At 40.1% G+C, this 12,386-nt stretch overlaps 1 protein-coding gene across 7 annotated transcripts in view; it reads right to left on the reverse strand.

Annotated features, from left to right (window-relative positions):
• The window catches only part of PJA2 (praja ring finger ubiquitin ligase 2), a 97,205-nt gene that overhangs the window by 7,498 nt on the left and 77,321 nt on the right, over window positions 1-12,386 (reverse strand). Inside the window, exon 6 of one of the 7 annotated variants that reach the window (XM_043546796.1) lies at window positions 955-1,122. The exons of the other annotated variants lie outside the window; for them this stretch is intronic. Within the exon in view, the coding sequence (XP_043402731.1) occupies window positions 1,093-1,122 (30 nt within the window). The 3' untranslated portion in view covers window positions 955-1,092. Of the gene's footprint in view, window positions 1-954; window positions 1,123-12,386 lie in introns of those variants that run through there. 7 annotated transcript variants of the gene reach the window in all.

A 12,386-nucleotide genomic window follows, 5' to 3' on the forward strand; every position in this document is an offset into this window, starting at 1 on the left:
CAAAATTCCTGTTGTTTCTGGTATAATCAAATAATATAGAAGTAGTTTTTTTGCTATTTTGAAAGTCTCCTCACCACTTTAAACCATTTCTGAAAACAGTTGATCAGCCCAGAAAATATTCTGTACCTCTGAATGTAGTAAGTATGCAAAAATATATAGGATGCTCTATTGATCAGAAATCTTCCCAGTATAGCTAGACAGTAGAGGGTAGGGAATTTAACATATCTAAAGATAACATGATCAGAGATTAAACATTTCCCACATTCAGTAAACCAATGCAGTAAGTCTGTTCTTTTGGACAAGGGGGTAGCAAACGACAACACTTGACATATGCCAGATTTTCAATTCAATAAAAGAAGCAGATACAACTGATAATCAAATCAGAAACAGGCAATATACATTTTTCAAATTGCTTCATGGATTTAAGTTTGGAGAGGAAGAGGCATTGACATTAGCCATATTAAAAGGAAGAAGCTCTTAGAAGATCAGAGTTGGGTCAAGTTATAGAATTTAAGGAAGAGATCTACTAAAACATGACACCTATAGTCTCCCCCTCATGATTACTGGAAATGCAAATTTTAGACGGATATGCCAATAGGTTTTTACCAGTGGTTCACATGGGTAGCTATTCTTTACATCATAAAATATTTAATGCAAAGGTGTACATGTATATTAGAACTCAAAATCCTCAAATTACTCATTTTCATTAGGCTCGGTTATTAATCAGAATGCTGAAATTGTTGTATTAGGAAGTTGTAGCCACTATTATAATAAATCAGGTTTTCTGTACTGATGTTAATTATGTGTGAAAGTTTGCTTCCTTCATATTGTGAAAGCCAATTCCCCTCCAGCCTGGAAGGCACATATTACACATGTAGGGTTGATTCTTGTCATTAATAAAATTTTGAAAGCCTCCTCACCACTTTAAACCATGTCTGAAAACAGTTGAACAGCCTAGAAAATATTCTGTACCTCTGAATGTAGTAAGTATGCAAAAATATATAGGATGCTCTATTGATCAGAAATCTTCCCAGTATAGCTAGACAGTAGAAGGTCGGGAATTTAACAGGTTGATTCTTGGCATTAATAAAATTAGGACAGGTGCATGGAATGACTGTTCACCTAAAAAAGGTAAAGAATCATGAATACAGGAACACCTAGAAGTATTCTGGTAACAATAAAGAGGACACTGACTGGAGACAGTGCAATAGATAGAATAGCATGCAAGTTTAAAACTCATCTGCTCCCTATAAGCTATTTAATAGCCTATGAGCTATCTTTTCTTCTTAAAGAAGCTGTATTTACATTAAAAGAAAAGGAGTACTTGTGGCACCTTAGAGACTAACCAATTTATTTGAGCATAAAGCTTTCGTGAGTTACAGCTCACGAAAGCTTATGCTCAAATAAATTGGTTAGTCTCTAAGGTGCCACAAGTACTCCTTTTCTTTTTGCGAATACAGACTAACACGGCTCTGAAACATGTATTTACATTAGCTCCAGACTTGCTTGTAGATGCAGAGCCATCCTGATGCCCTTGATAATGACATAAAACCAGAAAAACGTTGAGATTTTAGTGAGAGCGGATCTGAATCCTGATTTTCACAGAGGCTCAGTGAATATGGTATTAGATTCAAACTGTATCAACAAATACATTGTGTCAACATTTGCAACACAATACAGAATTGCTAAATTTGTTTAGCCAAAAGCATAGAGACCATACCTTTAAAGAATTACTTGAATTTACAAATGAGAATGATACTATCCCACAATGGGGTTTTCCAGGAAGCGTAGAGAAGTGATGTATGTACCAGGTATCATAAGTGTCAACCAGTTATTAAAGCCATATAATATGCTTTGAAACATCCTATTGGGCATTTATGTACTGCTGACAAAAATCAATTATATCAGGCTCTTTTGCTTTCCATAACGCTTCAGACAACTAAGACCTAATTTTAAACACTAGTATATAGTCCAAGTCAGTGGTTCTCAACTGGCGGCCCAATCAGCACTCAGCTGAGTCTCTTGTGACATACTCAGGGCCATACAAATAGTATATATATTGTGTGGATGTGGCCCACATAAACATAGAGAGCTGCATATGAGATCCACAACAGTAAATAGGTTGAGACCCACTGTTCTAAGGGAATTGTCTTCCCTCCTGGTCTGATATAAAAATTGACTGGATAGGACTTGTGTCACTCTCAAAGACTAAATAAGAACTTGTTTACAGTCATCCATGATTTACTAAATGGACAGAATGCTCAACAGCTCCTAACGATACTACCACAATTACAGCAGCTCTCTCAATCAATCAGGCATACAGCCCCCAAGGATTGCCATTACAGATGGAATTAAACAGGGGCTCATGCTTTTCTTCCGATAGAAGACCTTATGTCTGTTGCATACTAGCAATACAGACAAACTTCTTGCAGGTTCAACACTCCAAGACTTCTGGGTCAGGTATAAACATATAAATATGAACACAAATAGGACAAGATTATCTGGTAAATATAACAAACATAAAGGATTTGCCCTCTCCATGCAGGCTCCCCTATTCTTGCGCAGAGAAGCCACTCAGTTACCACAGTCCCCCCAGGGGAAAAAAACTGGGTGGATAAAAATCAATGATTTAAAACGTAAAAAAAAAATTAAAAAATCGATTTTTTTAAATTTAAATCAGATTTTTTTGATAAAATGCTTTTTGAGAAAAATTCTAATTTTACAGTATGAGACAATATATTCATATAATGTTCAAGACAAGTTTTGTAAATGAGTTCCAATAGTTCATGGATTAGGGAACCAATTTTATCGAGTTCCAGGGGCTTCTGTCTAGATTATTTAGGTTAATCTTTCTATCTACCCAATGGGACTCAGTGCTCAGGCCAGAAGATACCATCAGAGATGTTTAGTTTTTCAGTTCTCAAAATGTGGGTTTGTCTCTCCAGAAATAACATGCTTGTTACCAGCCAAAATATTTTTAAATAAAATAATAAATAATATATAGAGGAGAGAAATAACAGACCTCAACCCTACTGTCCCTCTGCAAATTGTGTACACAGAGTCAATTCCTTACCTCTCTCTAAAAGTGCAAAGTTTCAAAAAGTTCAATGAATAGCAGATTGTTGGGGGTGGAATAGATCTGGACAAGGAGAAGAAGTCTAGAGACAAATGTGAGGAGAGGGGGACAGCCAGTAGAAACAAAAGTGAAACTGTTTGAGCAGCATATTCCAGAAGTCTTTCTGAGTGTAGCCTTCATTGATTTGAGATCTACCATACCGTTCTCTCACTAGAAGGGAAAACCTATAATGGCAGCAGGCCGTAAAAGACACCCAGTTTGGGAATAAGAACCATTCAAGAAATATATGTTTGCTGATGATGTTTTAAAGAAAGGCACACCAGAGAACTGGAGGAAGTCACTTAAGACCTTGGATTCAGACAGAGACTGTTGAAGTGATAATCTCACTTTTAACAGCAGTACCTTTTTCTGCTGGTGTAGAAAAAATATTTTCTTCCTTTGGACTAATTCATTCCAAATTGAGAAATCGTTTGGAACCTGAAAAAGCAGGAAAGCTTGTTTTTCTTTTCCAGATTATGAACAAATAGGAAAATGAAGGGAAAGACAATACTTAGCTGCAGAAGCCAATATTTTTTAGAGTTTCTCATGTTGACCTGGCTGACATAGTCAATTTATTTTTTTTTTTTAAAATGCCATTTAACTATTTTAATTAAAAACAATTTTAACAAAAACAAATCTGATTTTAAAAAACTTGAACGTTTAACTAAATTCAAAAATTCAGATGCTTGTTTTGTTAAAATATTATATGTTTACTGTTGAAGAAAAAAATCCAGACTACATAACGTTGTTGTTTTAGCTAAATAAAACAATTTAAATGTCTGTCTGGTGATGTTCTCCTAATACAGCATGGCAAGAAAATCCTCACAATATTAATGATGATTAACCTGTTGAATTGGAGATATTTCTGAAGTCACTGGGAGGTGAACTATCTGCTTCAATTACCTTTGGTAAATGAAATAACTAAACAATCATTCATTATCTGATATTGCTGTAAAACTAATCTGAAAAGTTTTCAAAATAAATCACTTAAAAATGTATAGTGTGTACCTTCTAAAAATTAAACCTCCATCTACCTCTGAGTTGTGAAGAATATGTATTAAGGTTATAACAACCAACAAGAAAGCACTTTTATGTAGAAATCCATGATTAAATCGAGTCTTCCTTACTAGTGATTTAAAACATGATTTAAATCAAATCCACCCTGAACGAAAACCTGTGACTCAGTAAAGGACTAGCAGAGGTAAAGCAATTTGTCTCCAGTTGAGACGTGCTGTTAAGGATCTGGGTAGAGCTGAGTGGTAGAGAGCCTAGAGCAGATGCAGAGGTATGACTTTTGTTTGGATGGCCCTGACTTCTCTTGGGTCTTAGGGGACCTAGGTGGCATGGGAACAGAATCACTGCTGATGCTACAACCCCTGTCCTCTGATTGAATGATTAAATGAAGAAAAATGTGAAGGGATCCTCATGGGGTTTTTCATCTCCCAGATCTCCTCCCATGGCTATTACCAGGAGAGGACTAAAGAGGCCCACGATCAATATATTAAGGGAGTGAGCTATAGACAGAGATTTAAAAAATTCTCCATGTGTACTACAACAAACGAGTCTATTGAATTTACCCCTTTGAACTAATGGACTGGTAGTCGAATGATGTTGCTCCTGCATTTACAGGATCACATACCAGGTACTCACTGCAGCAATTACTTTACAACAGTACATTACACATCTAAAAGCACCATTTAGCACTTCTTTTGTACAATGCAACCTAAGATTGAGGTGTCTGGGAACATGGGAATTGCCATACTGGGTCAGACCCATGGTCCATATAGTTCAGTATCCTGTCTAACAGTGACCAGCATCAGATGTCCAAAAAAGGGTGAAGAACACCACAGCAGGCAAGTGTGGGATAATCTGCTCCTCACATTAGGTCTCACCCTGACCTCTAACATTTGAGCCTTCGCCAATCTCAATCTCTTCCAAATCTTTTATGATCATGCATTATAATTCTGACTAATTATTCTGATATATAGATTATCCAATTCCTTTTGACATTTTGTTAAATTATTGGCCTCAACAATATCCCATGGCAGCAAATTCCACAGTTCAATTACAGATCGAGTAAAAAATTTATTTTTATCTATTTTGAATTTCTCATCTTTTAATTTAATCAAATGTTCCCTTGTTCTTGTGTTATGAGATAGGAGAAAAGTCCCTAATTCACCTTCTCTAGACCATTCATTATTTTACATATTTTTCATGTCTCCTCTTATTCTCTCAAACTTTTCAATCTCCCTTCATATGAGAATTTTTCCCTTCCCTTCATCACTCTTGCTTTTCCCTGAACCCACCGCCCCCCAGATTTGTAATATTCTTCTTGAGATGGGGAGACAGGACTGCACACACTATTCCAGATGAGGTTGCATCTCTGCTTTATATAAGAGCATTTAATATTGTTTGCACTATTCTCAAACCTTTTTCTTATACACCCTAACATTTTTTTTTAAACTACAGCTGCACATCAAGAACTCTTCACTGAATTATCTATAATGGAGGCCAGGTCGCTTCCTTGAGTTGATACAATTGACAGGTTTATACGTTGTTTAATTTTTTCTTTCCAATGCGCATTACATTGCATTTATTGACAATGAATTTTGTTTGCTGTTTTGTTGTCTTTTCACTTCGCTTATTTAGGTCTCTCTGAAATTCCTCACAGTCCCCTATGCTCCTGACTAGCCTACATCACTTTGTGTTATCTACTCACCTCCCCAAGCACTCCCCTCTCCAGATCCTCAATTAAACTACATGGGACCTCAAAATCTTATTTCGACAGGAATATCAAACTGGGCTACACTGTTGAATTTTAGTTTTGACATGAGAAGGCCAACTGCTAAAAGTTTAGAGCAATGCTCTGTATGATGCTACAGAGAAGAGGTCATCTGTTGTCTACCAGAGCAAGGTAATTAAGACTGGAAAAATCGCCACCTTTTCTTAAAATGGACCTGAGCCAAATCTACAGCAGAAATATATCCTGCACCACTGTGGGATCAAAGGGCAAAAAGAGGAAAAAAGGAATTCAGAATTAGGGTTAAGCAGAAATAATTTCTGGGCATGAATCGTACCATTACTGGATGTTCCATATTCAGATTGTAAATATAGAGAAATTGCCAATATTCCTAGAACAGTTTGAACTGTATGCATATGAATGCATGATGGCTATCATTATTGTTATTTCATTTGTTGGAGATTAACTTCTCTTAATGAGGAACAGCAAAGTAATTTTAAGAGTTCACGGGCTGAAATTGTGGAAAAGCAGCATCACTTGCCCCACAACCTCAGCCGTGCAGAACACAATGCCATCCACAGCCTCAGAAACAACTCTGACATCATAATCAAAAAGGCTGACAAAGGAGGTGCTGTTGTCATCATGAATAGGTCGGAATATGAACAAGAGGCTGCTCGGCAGCTCTCCAGCACCACTTTCTACAAGCCATTACCCTCTGATTCCACTGAGAGTTACCAAAAGAAACTACAGCATTTGCTCAAGAAACAACCTGAAAAACCACAAGATCAAATCCGCACAGACACACCCCTGGAACCCCGATCTGGGATATTCTATCTACTACTCAAGATCCATAAACCTGGAAATCCTGGGTGCCCCATGATCTCAGGCATTGGCACCCTGACAGCAGGATTGTCTGGCTATGTAGACTCTCTCCTCAGGCCCTACGCTACCAACACTCCCAGCTACCTTCGAGACACCACTGACTTCCTGAGGAAACTACAATCCATCGGTGATCTTCCTGATAACACCATCCTGGCCACAATGGATGTAGAAGCCCTCTACACCAACATTCCACACAAAGATGGACTACAAGCCGTCAAGAACACTATCCCCGATAATGTCACGGCTGACCTGGTGGACTTTGTGACTTTGTCCTTACCCATAACTATTTTACATTTGGGGACAATGTATACCTTCAAATCAGCGGCACTGCTATGGGTACCCTCATGGCCCCACAGCATGCCAACATTTTTATGGCTGACTTAGAACAACGCTTCCTCAGCTCTCGTCCCCTAACGCCCCTACTCTACTTGTGCTATATTGATGACATCTTCATCATCTGGACCCATGGAAAAGAAGCCCTTGAGGAATTCCACCATGATTTCAACAATTTCCATCCCAACATCAACCTCAGCCTGGTCCAGTCCACACACGAGATCCACTTCCTGGACACTACAGTGCTAATAAACGGTGGTCACATAAACACCACCCTATACCGGAAACCTACTGACCGCTATTCCTAACTACATGCCTCCAGCTTTCACCCAGACCACACCACACGATCCACTGTCTACAGCCAAGCTCTACGATACAACCGCATTTGCTCCAACCCCTCAGACAGAGACAAACACCTACAAGATCTCTATCAAGCATTCTTACAACTACAATACCCACCTGCGAAGTGAAGAAACAGATTGATAGAGCCAGAAGAGTTCCCAGAAGTCACCTACTACAGGACAGGCCTAACAAAGAAAATAACAGAACGCCACTAGCCATCACCTTCAGCCCCCAACTAAAACCCCTCCAACGCATTATCAAGGATCTACAACCTATCCTGAAGGATGACCCAACACTCTCACAAATCTTGGGTAGTCCAGTCCTTGCCTACAGACAGCCCCCCAACCTGAAGCGAATACTCACCAGCAACCACATACCAAACAACAGAACTACTAACCCAGGAACCTATCCTTGCAACAAAGCCCATTGCCAACTGTGCCCACATATCTATTCAGGGGACACCATAACAGGGCCTAATAACATCAGCCACACTATCAGAGGCTCGTTCACCTGCACATCTACCAATGTGATATATGCCATCATGTGCCAGCAATGCCCCTCTGCCATGTACATTGGTCAAACTGGACAGTCTCTACGTAAAAGAATAAATGGACACAAATCAGATGTCAAGAATGATAACATTCATAAACCAGTCGGAGACCACTTCAATCTCTCTGGTCACGCAATTACAGACAAGAAAGTTGCGATATTACAACAGAAAAACTTCAAAACCAGACTCCAGCAAGAGACTGCTGAATTGGAATTCATTTGCAAATTGGATACAATTAACTTAGGCTTGAATAGAGACTGGGAGTGGCTAAGTCACTATGCAAGGTAACCTATTTCCCCTTGTTTTTTCCTACCTCCCCCCCCCCCCCGCCCGTTCCTCAGACGTTCTTGTTAAACCCTGAATTTGTGCTGGAAATGGCCCACCTTGATTATCATACACATTGTAAGGAGAGTGATCACTTTAGATAAGCTATTACCAACAGGAGAGTGGGTTTGTTGGGGAGGGTGGGGAGAAAACCTGGATTTGTGCTGGAAATGGCCCACCTTGATTATCATACACATTGTAAGGAGAGTGATCACTTTAGATAAGCTATTACCAGCAGGAGAGTGGGGTGGGGGGAGAGAAAACCTTTTGTAGTGATAAACACCCATTTTTTCATGGTTTGTGTGTATAAAAACATCTTCTGTATTTTCCACAGTATGCATCCGATGAAGTGAGCTATAGCTTATGAAAGCTTATGCTCAAATAAATTGGTTAGTCGCTAAGGTGCCACAAGTACTCCTTTTCTTTTTATTTAAAAAATATTTATTCCCTATGTGGATACTTACAGACTGGCATCAAGTCATCCCATAACATGTTAAGCTAAATAGATTGAACTCCTTGAGTATCACTGTTTTTTAATCCTTCAATCATTCTTGTGGCTCTTCCCCTATCTAATTTATCAGCTGCCTTCTGGAATTGTGGACACCAGGACTGGACTCAGTATTCCAGCAGCAGTCACACTGGTGTCAAGTAAAATAATACCTCTCTACTTCTACTCAAGATTTCCCTGTTTATGCATCCCAGGATCACATTAGCTCTTTTGGTCACAGTGTCACACTGGGAACTCATGTTCCGCTGATTATCCACCATGACTCCCAAATCTTTTTCAGAGTCACTACTTCCATGGATAGAGTACCCCATCTTGTAAGTATGCCTTACATTCTTTGTTCCTAGACATACATATTTACACTTAGTCCCATTAAGACACATATTGTTTGCTGGTGTCCATTTTACCAAGTGATTCAGGTTGCTCTGTACCAGTAACTTGTCCTCTTCATTATTCACCACTCCCCCCAATTTGTGTGTCATCTGCAAACTTTATCAGTGATTATTTTATGTTTTCTTCCAGGTCGTTGATAAAAATGTTAAATAGCATGGGACCAAGAACTGATTCCTGTGGGACCCCAGTGGAAACAGACATGCTTGATGATGATGATTCCCCATTTACAGTTACATTTTGAGACCTAACAGTTATTAATCCATTCAATGTGTGCCATGTTAATTTTATATTATTCCAGTTTCTTAGTCAATATGTCATGAGATACCAAGTAACTGTCTTTTCTTCTTCAAGTGGTTGAGATCAGGTGACTCACAAGCGAATGAGTAGAAGGTGAGATCAGAGACTACTTATAGAAAACTGCAGAACTGCCCTCCCAAAGTTTGTATCTGATCTAGCCCCTCAGCTCCTGACAAGCCCCTCAGTACCAAACAGGTGGGCAACCTCAACTCTGCGCCCTAAATTGGAAGAGGTGCAGAAGAAGGCGTCAACAACAATGTCATGTCTGTAATAAGTTCACATGGCACAAAGGACACCGAAGAAGAAGCCACCACACCTGAACATTCCTCAGTTAGTGGACAGTCAGGAACAGACAGGCAAAACAAGTCTGATATTGCCCAATACACCAGAGTACCAGAGTCAATAGTACAGACTTCACACGTTGGTACCAGAGAACAGGTAGACATCCCTGCTCTATCTCATGTACCAGATGAATCACGGTCTTGGTTTGCACTCCTCTTAGAAGGGGAGAAGAAACCTCTCCTAGCCCTGGTCCATTTTATGAGATCTTTGTCTAGGAGGACCAGAGGAAGGGAGACAGTCTCTCTTCCTCCTGGAAGAGGAATCCAAACCTGGCCAAACAACAGCCCATGCTGGCTGAGATGCCACTAAGGGGTCTGGCAATCTTTGGAGGTCCCTAGTGCTGAAGCATCATGGTCTGCTCCAGAAGGTACTGCTTCAAGTGAAAGCTTCTGGCCATCGGCATTTAGAATCATAGAATCATAGAACAGAATCATAGAATACCAGGGTTGGAAGGGACCTCAGGAGGTCATCTAGTCCAACCCCCTGCTCAAAGCAGGACCAATCCCCAATTTTTGCCCCAGATCCCAAATGGCCCCCTCAAGGATTGAACTCACAACCCTGGGTTTAGCAGGCCAATGCCCAAACCACTGAGCTATCCCTCCCCCCCCCGACCAAGTAACTGTCTTTTCTTCTTCAAGTGGTTGAGATCAGGTGACTCACAAGCGAATGAGTAGAAGGTGAGATCAGAGACTACTTATAGAAAACTGCAGAACTGCCTTCCCAAAGTTTGTATCTGATCTAGCCCCTCAGCTCCTGACAAGGTGTGGTGGCTTCTTCTTCGGTGTCCTTTGTGCCATGTGAACTTATTACAGACATGACATTGTTGTTGACGCCTTCTTCTGCACCTCTTCCAATTTAGGGCGCAGAGTTGAGGTTGCCCACCTGTTTGGTACTGAGGGGCTTGTCAGGAGCTGAGGGGCTAGATCAGATAAATATTTCTTTGTCTTTCTCTTCTGAATGACTTGCAGATTTCTTTAACGTGCCCTTCCCCCAACAAGTCTGAGGGTCACTATAAGGGTTCGCTACACCACACAACAGTGAGGGCATCACACCAGGCAAAATCCTAACTAACTATTAGTAAACTAAACCTAGGGGTACTACTATACGAACGACAAGTAACAACTATACACGGGGGGGAAAACCACAGACAGCACCGTGAAACAAGGCTTGAGGTAAAAACCACAACGAGCACTCTTACTCAAGCTCTGGGCAGTGAGAAGGAACTGATGCAGGTATGGGTAGGAGCACCGCCTGTATAGATACTGCTTAGCAAAGTTCTCCGGCTTTGGTGTGCTGGGTGGGTACATACCTGAGTGGAACACATGGATGCAAACATGAAGAAAAACTTCCAATAACAGGAATTCCACAACCTCCCTTGGTAGCCTATTCCAATACTTAATTATTCTTAGATTTAGAAAGTGCATCTGAAGAAGTGTTTTACCCACGAAAGCTTATGCCCAAATAAATCTGTTAGTCTTTAAGGTGCCACCAGACTCCTTGTTGTTTTCTTAGATTTAGAAAGTTTTTCCTAATATCTAACCTAAATCTTCCTTGCTGCAGATTAAGCTGATTACTTCTTGTCCACCTGCAGTAAGCATGGAGAACCACTGATCACTATCCTTTTTATAACAGCACATTTGAAGACTCATCATGTCCCTCTTCAATCTTTTTCTCAAGACTGAACATACCCAGTTTTTTTGTTTTTTTTTTTAAACCTTTCCTCATAGGTCAGGTTTTCTAAACCTGTTATAATTTTTGCTGCTCTCGTCTGGAGTCTCTCCCATTTGTCCACATTTTTCTTTATGTTTGAGCACCCAAAACTGGAATCAACACTGCAGATGGGTCCTCCACAATGCCAAGCGGAACAGAACAATTGCCCCTTGTGTCTTACATATGACACTCCTGTTAATACTGAGACTAGATGATATTAGTCTCTTTTGCAACTGCCTCACATTGCTGGCTCATATGCAATTTGTGGTCCTCTACAACACCCAGCAGTACTATCACCTAGCCAGTTATTCACCCATTTTGTATTTGTGCATGGGATTTTTCCTTCTTACATGTAGTACATTTAACTTATTGAATTTCATCCTGTTGATTTCAGACCAATTCTTCAATTTGTCAAGGTCTTTTGAATTCTAATCCTGTCCTGCAAAGTGCTTGCAATCCCTAACAGTTTGGTGTCAAGTGCAAATTTTATAAGAGTAGTCTCTACTCCATTATCTTTAATGAAAATATTGACTAGTACCAGACTCAGGACAGAACCCTGCATGGCCGCATGAGATAGGTCTTCCTAGTTTGACAGCTAGCCATTGATAACTATTCTTTGAGTGAGTTTTTCAGCCAGTTGCATATCCACCTTATAGTAACTGTGGATGAAGGGAAAGCAGTGCACGTGTTGTTCCTTGACTTTAGCAAAGCTTTTGACACGGTCTCCCACAGTATTCTTGCCAGCAAGTTAAAGCAGTATGGGCTGGATGAATGGACTATAAGGTGGATAGAAAGCTGGCTAGATTGTCGGGCTCAACGGGTAGTGATTAATGGCTCCATGTCTAGTTGGCAG

Source organism: Chelonia mydas, chromosome 5 (assembly GCF_015237465.2).
Source record: "Chelonia mydas isolate rCheMyd1 chromosome 5, rCheMyd1.pri.v2, whole genome shotgun sequence".
In the NCBI taxonomy this organism is placed as follows: Eukaryota; Metazoa; Chordata; order Testudines; family Cheloniidae; genus Chelonia; species Chelonia mydas.